Genomic DNA, 19291 nt, shown 5'->3' on the forward strand with positions numbered 1-19291 from the left:
ATTAGGATCGGATATCGGCCGCAATACTGACAAAATAGCTGGATCGGGGATCGGAAAAATTAACAGATCCACAAGCCGATCCAGGTGTTTTTTTCCGTCGCAGCAGAACCTACGTCATTCGTCAGCTTCACGTGTGTCGCATGCTAGAAGGGAGCGAGCCAGAGAGTCGGCTGTGTGGAGGAGATATTTCACGCTTGCCACGCCAACTAGTTCGTCGCTGTTTCGAGGGTATTACTGCAAAGTCAGGGTCTTTCCTGCATTTACATTTTTTTGACGGCCAAAGCCTAATTTGATGAGTTATTGTGATTTACGAGTGATGTAGAACAGATGCTGCGCTTGTGACTGAGTGACAGAGAGACCGATCTGAGAGCTCCTCCCCCGCGCGCGCTCTCTGGGTCTTCAAAATAATCAGTGTTCGCTCTCATATTTCACATATTAATCCAAATCAAAAGCTCGGAAGACCGAAACCATGTTGCACGTGACAGATTCGGACAATTTTGTCCTTGAATTATCACTGGGTGTGAATTGCGCTCAAAAAACATTGACTCTTCTCTGACCAGCTGACATAAAGCATACTTTCAATAAGCGGGAGACAAATTATATCCAGTTATGAAGTGTTTTCTGTGTGTTGACATCTTTCGCGATGTTCTAACAGTCGGGATTCGCACACAACGCGTCTGCTAATGTCCGATTCGTGACCTAATGACTCCTTTGAACCGAATCATTTTAACGACTGGCCAGAACAACTGATCTGTCCAACACTGAACTCATGAACTCAGTTTATTAATTTACTCAGAACGCAACTGAAATGAGAACACAAGTGTGCTTACCCATTTTAGCAAGAGTGGGTAGTAAGAATTATTTTTAATTATCAACAGTATTTCATCTTATTTCTGTTGACAATGTGTAGTAAAATAAATAGGCCTAGCCTACAATCATTTAATCTGGAGTGAGGTGAAACCAGAACAAAGTTGTTATTAGCTAGCTGAAAATTTTTATTAAATTGCATATGGTAGAAAATTAGACTATTTGTTAATTTGTAATGCTACTTTTTAATATTGATATGATTATATACCAAAACAATTATCTGTAGTGTAAAAAATGTTTGGTAACTGTCAGATTACTATTGTATGTTTGACCAATACACTGTTTTTTGTTTCCACTGCTACATTTTATTTATTTAAAGAAGTTAGATTACATTCTATTTTAGATTTGAATGCACAATTGTTTTTTAAATAAATAAGAATTCAACACCTTACATACATCTGTTATTTTGTCTTAGTTATGTTTAGTTAGTAAAGTCTGGTGCCTTTAGTCTCTTCAAGGAAGGTATAAGGTGGAAGATATACAGTTTATTATTAATTCAACAATATATCGGATCGGTATCGGGTATCGACAGATACACAAAGCCCAGGCATCGGTATCGGTATCGGGACTGAAAAAGTCGGATCGGTACACCCCTAATTATTATTGTAATGTTATGTGTTTTGAGACATGATGTAATTTAACGCTTTGCAGACTCTGCTCATGTGTTTTGAAGGAGGCGTGGCTTTGGAGAGCACTGTGAAGGGAGGGTGGGATATAATGCTTTCAAAGCTAGCTTGCTATTGCTAGCCTCTCCGAAATTGCCTACCCTACCTTTAAGACAGAATCAACTGTGTTTACGAGGATATTTTGACATAATTTTGTCTGTTCAAGTGCAAGACGACGCGAAAGAGAACTCAATTCAGTATTCATGCACTATATGAGAGGCACGAGTGCCGAATGGAGTTCTCTTTCGTGTCTTCTTACGTTCTAATGGTTTAAAACCACATTAAAATGCGCACACAGGAATCGATAATCGGAATTAAAAGTATCCAACTCATGATATTCGATTCCCAACCCTGAATTTAAATGATGCTAAAATCTGCGCTAGGCTATTAAATTAATTTAAACAATTAAACTTCACATAATGAAGCCACTTCATTATATACATATAGAGGATATAAAAGCTACTTTACCAGTGGACTGTGAGGGACCACAAAGTAGGCTTTGAATAGGGTGCACTCGGATCTCATAGAGACGCCCTGATATCCTCCTGCTCTTCAGTAAACTTCTACTCCTGGGTCACAAGAAACAGAAACATCTGAACTTGAACCATCATTAACAGCCACATAATTCTTCTTCAACAGCCAGTTACATTATATACACTTTGAATTGAACATCCCTTACTGTTCATTTCAAGGAGTGAAAGACACAAGAGGAAAATCACAGGCAGAAAAGCAAAATAATATCTATAAGCTTTGAAAACAAGGCCTTCAGAGGTGTAGAAGGGGTTTTGATTCACTAATACGGAATTTTGCTGTAGTCACATGTTCATGAAGGCAGTGAAAATAGGGTTAAAAAATGCTGCAGGAATGTGCTTTTCCCGAGGGCTTGGTTTATAGGTGGAAAAATAACATCATGATGGAAGACAAGAACCAGTATTGGGCACAAAGTATACTTCTGTTCTTTCGTTCCTCAAGTACAGAGAGCAGAACAGCACCATCGTGGACTAATAAATTCAAATACCTTCTGCGAGAGAAAGATGAGGTTGAGGAAGAGGCAGATAGGTCCGGTTCCCACTCATCATTAGGGTCGTAAAACACGTCGTCATCTTTAGAGCCGCTCTCCCCCTACAGCCAATAAACATCAGACTTGATTTAGCCTCCGATTCTTTTATGATAATAAGAACAAATGCCAATACTACATGCTTCCTGCTTTTACTGGGTAATTACAAGGAAATAAACAGGCTTCAAATAGCCTCATGTATTATTGTGTTCAAACAACCAAGTTGGAGGTTAAATACGCAGCACTGTGTCCAAATCAAGTGTAGCGCAGTTTCCAACGTCAAGTGAATTGCTACACAAAACAAACTAAATAAAACAGAACTAAACACTAAATAAAAAATTAGATAGGCTATGAAACTAAACTAAATCAAATAAATTAAAACAACTCCCCAATGACAAGTGAAATGCTACACAAGACAAAACAAACTAAAACAAATAAAACAGAACTATAAACACTAAATAAAAAATAGAAATAAAACAAAAATAAACTTTCCATTGTCAAGTGAAACACGAAAAGACAAAAACCAAACTAAACAAAATAAAACAGTTTAGATTTGTTTTATTTCATTTCAATATTTTTATTTAGTGTTTAGTTCTGTTTTATTTAGTTTAGTTTGTTTTTTGTCTTGTCATGTTTCACTTGCCATTGGGAAGTTGTTTTAATGTATTTTATTTTATTTAGTTTAGATTTTGTTTTATTTCGTTTAGATTTTGTTTTATTTCAATATTTTTATTTAGTGTTTAGTTCCTTTATATTATGATTAGTTTTTTCTTTTCTTTTGTAGCATTTCATTTGACAATGGGAAGTTGTTTTAATTTAATTTATTTTAGTTTTATTTCCATTTTTTATTTAGTGTTAATAGTTCTGTTTTATTTAGTTTAGTTTGTTTTGTCTTGTGAAGCATTTCACTTGACATTGGAAAGTTGTTTTAATCGATTTTATTTAGTCTAGATTTGTTTTATTTCAATATTTTTATTTAGTGCTTAGTTCTAAATAAATTAAAACAACTTCCCAATGGCAAGTGAAACACGACAAGACAAAACAAACTAAACCAAATAAAACAGAACCATAAACACTAAATAAAAAATAGAAATAAAACAAAAATAAATTAAATTAAAACAACTTCCCAATGTCAAGTGAAATGCTACACAAGACAAAACAAACTAAACCAAATAAAACAGAACCATAAACACTAAATAAAAAAATAAGAATAAAATGAATTAAAACAACTTCCCATTGTCAAGTGAAACACGAAAAGACAAAAAACAAACTAAACAAAATAAAACAGTTTAGATTTGTTTTATTTCAATATTTTTATTTAGTGTTTAGTTCTGTTTTATTTAGTTTCGTTTGTTTTTTGTCTTGTGAAGCATTTCACTTGACATTGGAAAGTTGTTTTAATCGATTTTATTTAGTCTAGATTTGTTTTATTTCAATATTTTTATTTAGTGCTTAGTTCTAAATAAATTAAAACAACTTCCCAATGGCAAGTGAAACACGACAAGACAAAACAAACTAAACCAAATAAAACAGAACCATAAACACTAAATAAAAAATAGAAATAAAACAAAAATAAATTAAATTAAAACAACTTCCCAATGTCAAGTGAAATGCTACACAAGACAAAACAAACTAAACCAAATAAAACAGAACCATAAACACTAAATAAAAAAATAAGAATAAAATGAATTAAAACAACTTCCCATTGTCAAGTGAAACACGAAAAGACAAAAAACAAACTAAACAAAATAAAACAGTTTAGATTTGTTTTATTTCAATATTTTTATTTAGTGTTTAGTTCTGTTTTATTTAGTTTCGTTTGTTTTTTGTCTTGTCATGTTTCACTTGTCATTGGGAAGTTGTTTTAATTTATTTTAGATTTTGTTTTATTTCAATACTTTCATTTAGTGTTTAGTTCCTTTTTATTCTGATTAGTTTTTTTCTTTTCTTTTGTAGCATTTCATTTGACAATGGGAAGTTGTTTTAATTTAATTTAATTTATTTTAGTTTTATTTCCATTTTTTTATTTAGTGTTTATAGTTGTTTTATTTAGTTAAGTTTGTTTTGTCTTGTGAAGCATTTCACTTGACATTGGAAAGTTGTTTTAATCTATTTTATTTAGTCTAGATTTGTTTTATTTCAATATTTTTATTTAGTGCTTAGTTCTAAATAAATTAAAACAACTTCCCAATGGCAAGTGAAACACGACAAGACAAAAACACAAACAAAACAAAAAATGGCTAAATAAAATAAATTAATTAAAACAACCTTCCCATGTCAAGTGAAATGCTATACAAGAAAAAAAAACTTTCCAATGTTAAGTGAGATACTACAAACTAAACTACTATAAACTAAACCAAGACAAAACAACATAAAAAATGCTATGTTTACTAAGGTTTTGAACCATGTCGTGGCTACAGAAACGTCACACGCACACCAGTTTACTGAAGCTAGCTCAAGCAGCAAGTTTACGCCTAGAACTGCGTGAACATCTTTTATTACGCCACCTGCTCGAACTCCCTCATGGCAGCCAAGTTGCTATGGAACTTCTCCAGACTCCAGAAGGTGGAAATTCCCAGTTTGGTGTTCTGAACTTGAACCTGCAGTTGGGCGTCTCCACCCTCGTTCTCTTTATCAGTAGCCTCATGTCTGTTGTGAAAACACAAACCCACATCTTTTTTCCATACCTCCAGAATGAACAAGGCAGAATTTATAAATTGAATAAACTACTGGAAAAGATTTTATATGTTTTACAAATGTCCTCACAAAAGGGCAATTTGTAGCCAACTACCTGGACTAACTTTTTCCAGAATAATTGTACCTGCTGAAGACTGTGTGTTTCCTGAGTTTGGCACTGATTTTGTTTGCTTCTTCGATCATCAAAGACAACTTCATGGCATCCCACTGCGGGTAGGCTGTGAACATTGAAGAAAAATATGGTGAACACGACACTGTTAAGAACATTACTAATAGAAACGCCATGTCTTTTAAATTAAAAGTGTCCATATACCCGTTTTAGCGGTCTGGGTCAATTTAAGAGCACGTTTCCTCTCGATCTGAGCAAGATCTTCTGCAATCTTCCTCTTCTCTGCCTCGAGGGCCTCCACAATTTTAGCATGACGGACATCATGGTCAGCCAACGCCTATGAAATGTTTTTAAAAAGAAATCTGAATAAGGTCACAAATTAAAAGATAATTTAAACATAAATAACAGTTAACTAACTGATAACTAAACTAAATAATATAACTAAAACCAAGTAAACTAAATAAATAAAGCTAACACTAAATAAAAAATACAACTAAGAACTAATTGAATAACTAAAACTAACAAAATAAATCATAATTAAAACTTAACTGAATAATAATATTAAGAAACTAGTAAATATAACTAAAAGGTAAAAAAAAAACTAAATAAATAATACTAAGAACTAACCAAATAAATAACCAAACTAACAGAATAATTATTATAACTAAAGCTAAAATAATGTAACTAAAACTAGCTAAACTAAATAAATATAACTGTAACTAAAGAAATAGCATAACTAAACAGAATAACTAAAGCTAACAGAATTCACTAAATAAATTAAAAACTGAATAAATAAGAAAGAATTATAAAAAATTAGTAAACAATATAACAAAAATGAACTAAACTACATCTAACTAAATTCACTAAATAAATAACTAAGAACTAACTGAATAAATATTATAAGAAACTAAATATATAATATTACTAAAATTAAATAAATATTAAACATAAAACGTACCTACCAACTAAATGGATAAATAATATAACTGAACTGACTTCACAAATAAAATAAAATACTTAAATAACCTAGTATACATACATCGATCAGGCATAACATTAAGACCACATTCTTAATATTGTGTTGGTCCCCCTTTTGCTGCCAAAATAGCCCTGACCCATCAAGGCATGGACTCCACTAGACCCCTGAAGGTGTGCTGTGGTATCTGGCACCAAGATGTTAGCAGCAGATCCTTTAAGTCCTGTTATACCCCTTTTCCACCAAGGCAGTGCTGGTGCTGGTTCGGAGCCAGAGCCTAGTTTAAAATTGGTTCTTAGTCTTTCGACACCCAAAGCACCAGCTCTGAACCAGGAAAAGTGGTTCTTAAGTAGCACCAAAACATTGCTGGTCTATAAGTAAGAACCGCTTGTGTCAGGGGCTGGGGGCAGGGAGAGTTGCGAGGTGGGGCGCTAACCCCGGCGCTACGTCATATTCTCGCGCATGCGTCGTGGAGGCACACACGGAAGACAAGAACAAGTTGGATAAAGGAATTATTTTGATTTTTTTTTGCACACAAAAACTATTGTCGTCGCATCGTAAAATTATTGTAGAGTCACTGTGGTGAGATGGACTTTGTAACAACGTTTTAAGTGCCTTTTATGGATCTTGGAAGTGTGAATGTACTGAATGCCAATGGAGGCCTATCTGAAGCCTTTCTCAGCCATCAACTTTCAACAAAAATATCTTCATTTGTGTTCCGAATATGAACGGAGGTCTTACGGGTGTCGAACGACATGAGGGGGAGTAATTAATGACAGAATTTTCATTTTTGGGTGAACTAACCCTTTAACTTCTTGAGTAATTTGAGCTACAGTAGCTCGTCTGTTTGATCAGACCACAGGGGTCACCCTTCACGCCCCGCGTGCATCAATGAGCCATGACCCTGTCGCCGGTTCACCATTGTTCCTTCCTTGGACCACATTTGATAGATACTGACCACTGCAGACCGGGAACACCCCACAAGAGCTGAAGTTTTGGAGATGCTCTGACCCAGTCGTCTAGCCATCAAAATGTGGCCCTTGTCAAACTCGCTCAAATCCTTACACTTGCCAATTTTTCCTGTTTCTAACACATCAATTTTGAGGACAAAATGTTCACTTGCTGCCCATTTATTTTTTTAAATAATGTTCAAGGATGAATTAAGATATTAAATGTATGTTGTATGTGGAAATTCAACAGTCAACACCATTGCTGAGTATTTTCTCCTTAAAACTGCAGTGACGAAAAGACAGTCTCAAAAGTGGTTTGAAACCATCCCTAATTCCTACCATCACAACTATGTAACCAATCGAGTCAACGTGTGGGGCAGGGCTTCTCCTACCATAATTTCTAAGGATACTGATTTTTAGAAGGCTCTGACTCTGAAATGGCGAACAGGACCAACATTATTAGCTGTTTGATAACGTAGCCAAGCCAAAGGCTAATCATATTAATTACTCTTGTGTCAACTTTAATTCAAATTCAAAAAGAGCATCAATTTTGAAAAATTGAATCTGGTCTGTACCTGTCTAGTAGCCTGGGCCTCCATCTGCAGACGTCTTTTATGGGTGTTGACTTCCTGCTCCAGTAGAGTCTTTGCTGTATGCAGTTGCTCTATCTGGCTGACGACCCTCTTTTTATCCAGCTCCTGTTTTCTTTTCCTTTCACTCTCCTCCTCCTGAGGATGCATTTGATTAACCGGAGAACACTGGAGTCACACATGCTATACATTGACATGCATCTGCTTACCAGCTCTCTCTCCAGAGCTCTGATCCTGTTCTCGTACAGACTCTTCTGTTCGCAAAGCTCTTTCTGTGCCATCTCTTTGGCCACCTGAATGCCCTGCATCATCTCCTCTTTGGCCTTCAACCGAGCCTCCTCGATCTCCGCTTCAAGTCTATGAAGAAACGCGATGATTCAGATCAAGAAAGTCAAATACGAGTTCCTGAAGTGGAACATCTTGGGCTTATACTCACTGAGCTCTCTGGGCTGACATCAGCTCATTTTTGGCAAACTCAAAGTCTTTTTGACCATCTCCACTGTTCCAACAGGACGCGCGTTTCCCGCTCTGAACCTCAGCGGGGTGGTTGAACCGAAAGTAGTGATCTCCTCCAAGAATCACACGGTCTCCCTAAAATAAAAGTGGATTAACAACTTTATGATTTATGTGGAGGTTCTCAGAACGGACATCATTTCACAGGTTTCGCTTCAGAACAGCGACAAGAACTTACGTGGTGGAGAACGGTAACCTCAGACACAAGATGTCCATTCAAAAAGGTCTTGGCGTTCGGCATCGGTTTAATGCTGATGGTACCTTTCACACTGGAGATGACACTGAAAACAAGACCAAATTTTAGAAATAGATCAATCGATATTAGATCTATTGAATTGTTTATGTTAATTTCCTCTATTGCTACATTTAAATTACCTTTGTCATTATCTAGCTTTCACTTAGTAGTTCATCTTTTAACACTACTAATTCAATTAGATGAGTAAGGTTTGTGAACAAACTGATGTTGGCTTGAGAAAGCCTAGCCAAAGTTTCAAGTAATTGTAAAAGCTTGAAGTGTGAAATTGATTAGACAGACAGACATAAAGATAGAGATTTTAAGCTTTGATTCTTGAAGTTTGACGTATTTAAAGGGGCTATATGCGTTTTTCCGAAATTTAAACTCGCGACTGACACCTGTGGCAAAAAAACAGAACTGCTCTTATTTTCTGCTCGCTCTCGCAGCGGTGGTGACGTCACATCCGCAGACACCGCGGGAAAAATCCGACCGACAGAAAATAGGAAAAATAGGATACAGGCTTATAGGTGCACCCACTGTGAGCGGACAAGGTGTCAGTATGCTCATCAGGAGATGTTGGAGTCATAAATGGTAAAATAAAAAGGCTATTGTTACGTTTATTTTGGGGAAAAAGTTGCATATAGCCCCTTTAAGTCTCAGACAAATCGTTTGCTATGCGGTTGCTAGGCTATTCTGGGTGGTTGCTAGGGTGTTGCTATGTGGTTTCTAGGGTATTCGAAAAGTCAGGCCAATGGTGATTCTCTTTTTATTAGGAGCTCTGTCACATTCTTTTTGACTCTCCTGTTTGTGTGGGTTTTTTTTTTTTTTTAAACAAGTGATTTAGTGGTTAGAGACTTAGCTGCTCCGTGTCGAACTTTCTCGCTCGCGACAACTAACCTATGCCACTCCCATACCATACACGCGTCAAAGTAGCCCGAGCAACTTTTCTCTATCTACAGATATGAAGAGAGACGTACGGGCAAGTGACTCATGCAAGAAGTTTCCAGCGAAAACCATCCCTTCAGGGGATTAAAAAACAACAATAACAACAAAAAACACTTATAATAGGCTTACCATAGTGAATCAGGGTAAGACAAAAGACAGAAATACGTTTTTGGAAGAAGGATTGATGATGTATGGATTTATTAATTATCCTGCCCTCAGGTCATTTTGACCCGAAACTCATTTTTTTATTTGTACGGAGTGTTCATCGGAGTGGTCCAAGACCCTAGGACTTTTGTCGCATTTCAACAACAAATACACCCCAAAAACATTTTTGACTGGATTTGTGAAGTTTTGTTGCTTGAAATTAAAAAAAAAAAGTTTTTAAAATCCTTCCCTCGTGGGTCAATTTGACCCCCTTAGGAATGAATGGAATGCTAAGTACACAGAAAAACCTACAAACGCTCCATTCAAACTACAAATGCTAAAACTTAACCAAATTTTTTTTAATGTCTACATGTGTATCTGAATGCAACCTGAAGAGAACCTGACTTTAGGAACAGCTCATTTGTTCCATATAGCGCTATACGGCCATCTAGTGGCAAAAGTCATGAAACATGTTATATAATTTTTTTTCCACAAGAGGTCACAAAAATATATTTGAATATAAAATATAAATATAAAAAGATATTTTGAGGTCAAATAAAATTGCATGAAATTGTGAGTTATTTTAGCTTGACAAACATCAAGATGTTGGGTCTGGGAACACACCATTGGCAGGGCTCAATCCGAGGGGCGGGATAAACGGTTGTCTTTCAAATTCCCTCTGCACGCAATAGGTTAGCGCTACAACCAACCAGAGCAACGAAGAAGGTGAAGCAGAGCTAGTTGATAGATTAAACTTTTGCCGTTATCCGGTCGGCAAAACTCAGAACACATCTTCCTTTTTTATGAATGACTTCAGTACCGTTCTTTGTTCTTTTCTCAAAGAAAAGCTTAACTCAAAGACTTCCAAAGCCGATTCAAAAGACCACTGTTCGCCAGCTTCTCTGTTTACAAGTAGCATGCGGAACCGGCGCAACTCTGCCATCATTATGTTAAGCCCGCCCACCGTCTCTATACACGATGTGATTGGCCTGACTAGAGTTTGGTTTGCTAGACTCTTTAACTCTTAGGGCCCTATCTTGCACCCAGCGCAATTGACTTTGTACACCGACGCATGTGTCATTCCTATTTTGCACCCGCGCAAAGCGCGCTTTTCCCTCCACAGAAGCACGTCGCTAAACTAGTGAATGCACTTGCGCTACCTGGGCGGTTCAGCGCAAAAAAGGAGGCGTGTTCCGGCGCAAACAATCCCTGGTGCTATTTTGCTGTTTCATTAAAAAATTGCGCCACTGACCAGAAAAAACCTAGTCTAAAGTCAGTGGCGCGTTGCGCGTTGTTCATTATGCTATTTTAAGGGCGCATGCTTGACCATAATGTATAGCGTGCACAACGCGCATACACTTTGCTCATGTAATCTACACAGATGCAAATTATTTTTGCAAATCATAAATTGTTACACTAAAAAAATATTAACACATGAGATATCTTCATCTTCATCCGTCATATGACGGAAATCATTGTGGTGTGCCATGAAGATGTGAAAAAATAGGCATAAATCTAGCTTACAAATGATTCAGGCTAATTGTAATAATTAAGGATAAGACCTGTTTGCCCAATAGTGGCAAGACATATATGTATATAAGGACATCTGACAAATTGGTTTGTCCGTCAAGAACCAGGAACAAAAATCGACTGAAAAACTGAAAAAAAAAAGACTGAAATCACCTTTACCATAATGTACAACATTACAACTTCACTTCTCTGTCTTTCACTGCTCTTACAAGCACATCAGTCTCCTCGGCTGTGAACCGCTCCTGGCGTGCGCCTGGTAAATACGCCATAATAATAGCAATCCATAATGGAACTTGCGCACCTGCTTTTAAAGGGAATGTTGGATGACGCTCGGATTGGTTTATTCACGTTACGCCCAAACCACACCTATGAATAATGAAGCTACTTCAGACCAACCCATTTTAGATTTGCGCCGGGCGCAAGAGCCATTTATCCCGCCGGGAAAATAGCAACAGCGCCGAGACCCGCCCACAAAGTTACTTGCGCTTCGCGTTTTGACACTTGCGTTTCAGATCGTTAAAATAGGGCCCTTAGAGTTATTTTGAATTCAAGTTGAAAGAATGTGAAGAATGTGTTTCAATTATTATTTATTTATAAAATCTATTTATTTAAAAGATCAATTAAACCAAAAAATTCCCAAAAAATAGAAAAATATAATTAAACATTGTATTAAAAAAAAAAGCTTTCTTGACCCCCAAAAAATACAAAATTATAATTTTAGGGTTTTTGGTCATTTTGACCCGCAAGGGAAGGATTTTTAACAAAGTGCGAGGGTAGGAAATGTTGTTAAAGGGTTAGTTCACCCAAAAATGAAAATTCTATAATTAATTATTCACCCTCATGTCGTTCGACACCCGTAAGACCTACACAAATGAAGATATTTTTGTTGAAAGCTGATGGCTGAGAAAGGCTTCAGATAGGCCTCCATTGGTATTCAGTACATTTATACTCCCAAGAAGCATAAAAGGCACTTAAAACGTCGTTACAAAGTCCATCTCACCACAGTGACTCTACAATAATTTTACGATGCGACGACAATAGTTTTTGTGCGCAAAAAAAAAAAATCAAAATAACACCTTTATCCAACTTGTTCTTGTCTTCCGTGTGTGCCTCCACGACGCATGCGCGAGAATATGACGTAGTGCCGGGGTTCGGGAATCCATGCAATGCACACTCTAACCCCATTTTGAGAACTATGGCGAGACCTAAAGCACAATCAATGTAGAATCCAACAGCTTAGACACGCGTGTCTTCCTCTGCTTGTAAACAAATCGCTTCTCGGTCATGTGTCCGAACGCCGGATCTGCGTCATATTCTCGCGCATGCGTCGTGGAGGCACACACGGAAGACAAGAACAAGTTGGATAAAGGTGTTATTTTGATTTTTTTTTGCGCACAAAAACTATTGTCGTCGCATCGTAAAATTATTGTAGAGTCACTGTGGTGAGATGGACTTTGTAACGACGTTTTAAGTGCCTTTTATGGGTCTTGGGAGTGTAAATGTACTGAATGCCAATGGAGGCCTATCTGAAGCCTTTCTCAGTCATCAGCTTTCAACAAAAATATCTTCATTTGTGTTCCGAATATGAACGGAGGTCTTACGGATGTCGAACGACATGAGGGTGAGTAATTAATGACAGAATTTTCATTTTTGGGTGAACTAACCCTTTAATTTTGATAAAAGTTACATGGTGTCTCTTTAACCTGATGTGTTCCTTTTAAACAAATCAAAACTGAATGGACTGGAACTAGACTGTGGATGTGATCTGTCTCACCAGTGCTCATCAGCGATGAGAGCTCCAGACAGCTGGATGTCGTGGGCCGACTCAGACTTGAGCTTGCCGACCTTGGTCTCGCCCTCTTTAATCATGTACAGCAGCATCTCTGACAGCTGCGGATCCTCATTCAGGTTCACAAGGTTAGGAAGCCTATTATCCACTTTAAAGGTGACGCCAGAGCGCTGAACGAGGTACAGAGAATAAACAGACAAAGAACGTGAAGAAGAAAGAACGAAAATGGCCATGAAACACATTTGAAAAAGCTCATCGATCCACCAGACATTGAAGTCTGACTATTATTTGCAAGTGGTCGTTACCTGCAGCTCTTTGGTTTCTTCACGTTTCCTCCTCTCTGCCTCTTCCAGCTTTTCCTTCCAAGTTCTGATGACAAATGAAATGAAAAATGAATTTGTGTAATAAGATGTTGTCACACACTTGCACTAAAATGTTTGTAATAAAATATAAAGAATTGCTTATAATTATATTTCATTTAATATAATTGTAATAAAAAAAGAAATACATAAACAGATTAAACACAAAATTCCATGCATTCATCTATGCATGCGATTCCAATGAAAAAAACGTCTTCGCATTCTTTTATTAAAATATAATTAGATTTAAAATATAATGACTACTCCATCTGAGCGGCTTTACTTTTCCACTGATGTCAACATGATGTCATGGAATGGGAAAACAGCCAAAAATGTTTCAACCCTCTAACATCACGTCTGCTGTGAGCAGAGACCACATCAAAATGCTGTAGCAAGCACAGGGATGGCGAGGAAATGCGCTTTCGTTTTTTTTCTACTCCAAAACCTTATTCCATATCCTCAAACCAACCTGGCTCTGGGCCCGCTGACTTGAATTTTTGCACTTTAAAAGTAAGGAGGGACTTCAGAGAGCTTACGGGTCAGTCCTGAACGCTTCCAAGATTTTAGTAAAAATGTTTATTCACATGTATTGTTATATCAGTTAATATAAAGGTAAAGGATTAAAATTCATAATTTCACCTACTGAAAAACTGAGCATAAAACATGCCTTGATTATTATTAACTACACTACTTTGTTTGGGTCAGTAAGATTTTTGTATATTTATGAAAAGTCTTATGCTCACCAAGGTTGTATTATTTATATGATTTAAAAAAAAAAAAAAAAAACAGCAACAGCAATATCGTGATTGCAATTTAAATTAACTTTTGTTTTTTAATACATTTCAAATGCATTTTATTCCTGTGAAGTCAAAGATGAACTTTCAGCATCATTACTTCAGTCTTCAGTGCCACATGATCCTTCAGAAATCATTCTAAGATGCTGATGTTGAAAACAGTTGCTCAATATCTTTTCTACAATTTTCAGGATTCTTTGATGAATAAAGTCCACAGCATTTATTTGAAATAAAAAATATTTTGTAACATTATAAAATGTCTTTAACCTTAACTGTCACCGTCCCACAGGGTCTTTTTTTGATCGCCTTTTCTTCGTATCATATCTTTAAGTAATTATCATAAATTAGGTATCATTTGAAAGCTTACAAACTCAAAATTCATCCTGTAAAAAACGTTTTGAAATTGGACATTGTGTTACCATGAAAACGGTACTCTAAATTAATCGAGCGGGCTCCTCCCCTAGTGGGCGGTGTTATGTTTCATATTACAACAATTATTTTAACTACTTTATACAGGGTTCTTGCAGGTTTCAGAAAGTCAAATTTAAGACCTTTTTAAGACATTTTAAGACCATAAAGATTGAAATTTAAGACCTATACGACGCATTACCAAAATTATTTAAATCAAAGAAATAATAAAAAAAGCAATGACATTAGTAAACCTTAGGCCCAAAATGAAAATAGGCTAAAACAAACTTGCCCTCAAATAGAATAGATTACAAAACAGCATATTAATAGCCTAATAGAGATTGAACAGGGGATGCTCTAGGGAGATAGGATAAACTTAATTGCGATTATTCTGGTTAAAATGCAATTTATTTTTTTATTTTATTTTTTACAAATGAAAAGTGTATGCATATAACATTTTATATATTAATGTTTATATATTAACGAGACTAATAATAATGATTATATTCAATAAATACAAATAGTTAACAAAATTAGAAATATTACTATTACAATAACATTTTAATTATTAAAAAAATAAAAATAGAGTATTTAAGAATAAATATAACAATATAATAATAATACTAATAAAATAACATTTATATTTTACAGAAAACTTATTTTACAAAAAAAACCTGCTGGGTTACCTGTTAATATGCAGACAGCCTATGACTAAAAATCATTAGAAAGGTCTAAAGATTTATTGTAAAAAATAAAATAAAAAATTTAAGAAATTCTGTGCTTTTTATCTGTGATATAAATTTCTTAAAGTCTATGTATTTAATATGAAATATGAGCCTCTTATGCATCCACTGTGGGGGAAAAACTGTACATTGGAGAAAAACATATGGGTTCATATACATTTATTTAGAGAGAAGTATTATTTTTCATATTTGTCTCCAAACCTTCATTCACACTGGAAGCCAGAGGGCGCCCTCGAGCAGAAACTCCACATTTCCCTCAGAGAAGTAATCCTTAGCCCTAAGATGCATACAGTCGGGATTTTCTGCTCAACATCGGCAGAGCCACATCTTTAGAGATAAGCACGCCGAAGCTCGGCCTTCAACATCCCCGACCCCCAGTACTGCATCTGGCCCACAGCGGAGGCACCAAATGCGGCGCGAGATTAAGCAGACGGGGGGTAAGCGTGAGGGTATCCGGCTAGGCTAGCCAGCTTTCCCCACAATAAACTGGATTACATTCGATTACTGCTGTTGTGTCTTTGTTTGCGCAGTGTAAGTTACTCAATGCGCGTCACTGACGCTATTCATATGATTGGAACATATCTAGAAATAATGCTTTAATCAAACTTACTAACTCGTTCATCTCGCTGTAATGGTACATTGCATGTGTTACAAAGTTGGTAGAATAATGATGAAGACGGACTCGGCGTGACTGGGACTCGTGTTTATTCAGAACTCTCAGATACAAACACAATAAACTCGCGCTGACAGACAGCGCTTTCACTACTCAGTAGTTACTATAAATAACTTTGTTAGCAATCGCTCCGTCTCCGTGATGTCCGGTTCGCGAACGAATCATTCTTTTGAATCGGTTCTTTTTAGTGAACCGAATCAGTTCACCAAATCGGACTGAATCGTTCTAAACGGTTCGCGTCTCGAGTCAGCGCTGATCCATAATTTACTAAAGTTACTAACTTGCTGACATGAGTGACAGTCCCTCCGACTAGAAATAAACTAATAACCTGAAGTATATTCTAGTAACTACAACAGTTCACCCTGAACTGAGACATGCTGAGAGAACTGATGAGAAGTGAACTAAGGTCCATCCGTCTCTCTGGCAGCAGCCTGTGCGTCGTAGACCTCGTTAAACCACGCCCCCTCCGCTCATTTCAAATGCAAAGATGTCAGCCAATCACAACAGTGGGCGTTTTTACTGAAGTCTCACAGCAGACACGCCTCTTGAAACAGGGCAGTCAGCCACAGGGCAAACAGCAGTATAGACAAAATGCCTTTTATTTCTAAATTATGATATTTTATGATGTAAAAATCATACTAACAATATAAGTACACCTCAGGAAACACTATAAAATAATAGAAAAATGCCATGCCATGGGACCTTTAAGGTCCCTTTTGATTAATGTAATACATCCTTGCTGAATATAACTTATATAATGTTTGATTTATAAAATAATCACACTTATATAATTTTTAGTTATATTTATATAAAATCACATCAATTAAATAATTATTTTATAATTATATTATTTTATAATAAATGTATTGATATTATTGTATTTACATTTTAATAACAGTAGTAAAAATAATTTTTGTGCACTTGGTTTTAAATGGTGTATGTCAATTATAGTCAATAAGCTGAACACAATATAAAATAAAATGTAAAAATAAATAATAAATATTTCTACTCCATTCTGGTAAGTCCCGCATTCAACATTACAATCAGTTCATGTCTCTCCCAACTAGATATTTCTCCTTAAATAAATGGTTTGGAAATAAAATAGGTTGTGAATTTATTTAATAACACTGAGTTTTGTAGTTTACATCCACGCACCTGTGAGCCTCAGCCATTTCGTGCTCCTGTTGACAGAGTTTAGTCTTAAGAGTGGCAATCTCTTGCTGAAACAGTCTCATTTTCTCTGGCTGGATGCCCTGAGCACTCATCTGAGCCGAACGGAGCTTCTCCACCTCTGCTTTCAGCTCTGGACACACAGGTTATGTCACATACATTCAAATGATCTACATTTTATCTTGCATTTTATCTACAAAAAGGACATTTTAATTCCTGTCAGTGGCTGTATAGAACACAAATCACTGAGGCCGTCACAATAATGAATTACTGCCCTCTAGAGGAAAGCTGTGCAGTGTGTTTCTCACTACATGACAGCTGATGGAGCAGCATAAACACGAACATGTAACAGTTAAACACAGGTGACTGACCTCGGATCAGTTTGGCGTTGGTGTCCTCGTTGACTTTGGCTATGTTAATGATCATGCGGGCCTGATGGGCGTAACGCAGCGTGCACAGGGTCTCATCCATGTTACTGGCCGCAGGGCTCAGGGTGGCGATCATGGCTGTCTTGGAGTTCCCACCGAGGCTTTCCTTGAGTAACCTGAACACAAGAGGGAGCTGAAGCACTTCTGCTGCTTTTGACATCAATACATCCTGAATGTTATGACAGATTTTACATTTAATGAAAATGAAGCCCCACGCTTAAATTTGATAAGTCGCTGGTCTTACTGTGCACAATTCATCAGTGCCCATTTGTTTTCATAATCTTTCATCAAAATATTTAGAATTTCACTTCCAATGTATAAACTAGAGTATTATTTAATTTTTTTATGTAATGGTCTGCACTTCTGAAATTATTTTCCACTTTTGCTGAGTAAACAGAGATCACACTGGTGTGATACAATATATTTCAAAAAAATATGTAAAATTGATAGAAAATGTATATAATAACATTTTTAATTATTATATTCTGAAATTACTTTTGAATTATATTTGATCACTATTATTTTTATTTTACAGTTCTGAAATTATGTTCCACTTTTGCTGGGAAATCATTGTCAAAGGGGTAATGCTGGGTAATACACCACATTGGTGTAATTGAATTATATTAACCAATAATGCCAACAACATGTACACACATACATCAATTATTTAGGTCTGATAAAGAAGGGAAAATAATAATAATAATAAATATAGCTGCAAGCAGCAATACCAGGGCCAAGTGCAAATAAGCCAAGACATGCCAACATGGCTGGGAGGGTTACAATTTTTTTAGGTGTCCTCGGAGTGAGCCCATACATGTGTGTGTGAAAAATCAATTTTGGTGAAAATATCTAATTTTGTTTTGGAGTTATAGACATTTATATGAAAAAACATGTAAAAAATGACTGACACCTGACTTTGATTGGATTTTACTACCCCTCAATATTTTGACATTTGGGCATTAATTCATGGCTATCGACGTATGTTTCCGAACTTCTGACGCTGGTTTCGTCTCGATCAGACTAGCGGTTTCGAAGATATCAGCTAACGATTTTTAAGCGCTAAATTGCAACGCTGCACAAACCATAGGCCCGAAACCTGGCAAGTCTGGTATCGTTGGACTCGGCAAGGATTCAGGAGACAAAAAAAGTTGCTCCCATGAAAAGTCAACCACAACGTATCTCCGGACCAGTAGGTGGCGCTGCACCGAAACGCTGCAGGTTGCCTCAGGTCATGCTTGTGACATGTACCAAGTTTGGTTTGAATACGATAAAGCGTTGCGGAGATATAGCCTTAAGTGTATTATCGCAACCGCTACGTAAAATTTGTTTGCGCGTTTATCGGAAACGATTTGACGAATCAACTTGAATTCTTTAACTTTTGGTCAGCATGGTATGAAGATGATCTGGTTAAATTTTTTTTGAAAATTGGAGCAACGGCCTAGGAGGAGTTCGCAAAAGTAGGTTTCTCGGTTAATTAAAAATGGCGGGAAAATTTTCATGACGAATTTTGTTTCTAGCAAAAATTTCTTAGCAAAAATATGAGTCAAACTTTGGACAGGTGGTGGCGCTACAGGGATTGAGTTAGAGACTTGGTTAATGTTGGGCCAGTCCTCTATCTGTGTGCCAAATTTCATAACTTTCCCGCAAAC

The 19291-nt window shown here is 36.4% G+C and overlaps 1 protein-coding gene across 1 annotated transcript in view; it reads right to left on the reverse strand.

Moving 5' to 3' along the window:
• The window catches only part of kif14 (kinesin family member 14), a 35789-nt gene that overhangs the window by 9958 nt on the left and 6540 nt on the right, over positions 1–19291 (reverse strand). The window contains exons 10-22 of the mRNA XM_079808657.1: positions 17586–17758; positions 17200–17347; positions 13373–13436; positions 13053–13237; positions 8603–8705; positions 8348–8502; positions 8121–8268; positions 7897–8049; positions 5600–5732; positions 5411–5504; positions 5097–5238; positions 2551–2654; positions 2001–2101 (exon numbers count right to left, since the gene is read on the reverse strand). Of these exons, the coding sequence (XP_079664783.1) occupies positions 2001–2101; positions 2551–2654; positions 5097–5238; positions 5411–5504; positions 5600–5732; positions 7897–8049; positions 8121–8268; positions 8348–8502; positions 8603–8705; positions 13053–13237; positions 13373–13436; positions 17200–17347; positions 17586–17758 (1703 nt within the window). The remainder of the gene's footprint in view (positions 1–2000; positions 2102–2550; positions 2655–5096; positions 5239–5410; positions 5505–5599; positions 5733–7896; positions 8050–8120; positions 8269–8347; positions 8503–8602; positions 8706–13052; positions 13238–13372; positions 13437–17199; positions 17348–17585; positions 17759–19291) is intronic.

Source organism: Gobio gobio (assembly GCF_949357685.1).
Source record: "Gobio gobio genome assembly, chromosome: 24".
Lineage (NCBI taxonomy): Eukaryota > Metazoa > Chordata > Actinopteri > Cypriniformes > Gobionidae > Gobio > Gobio gobio.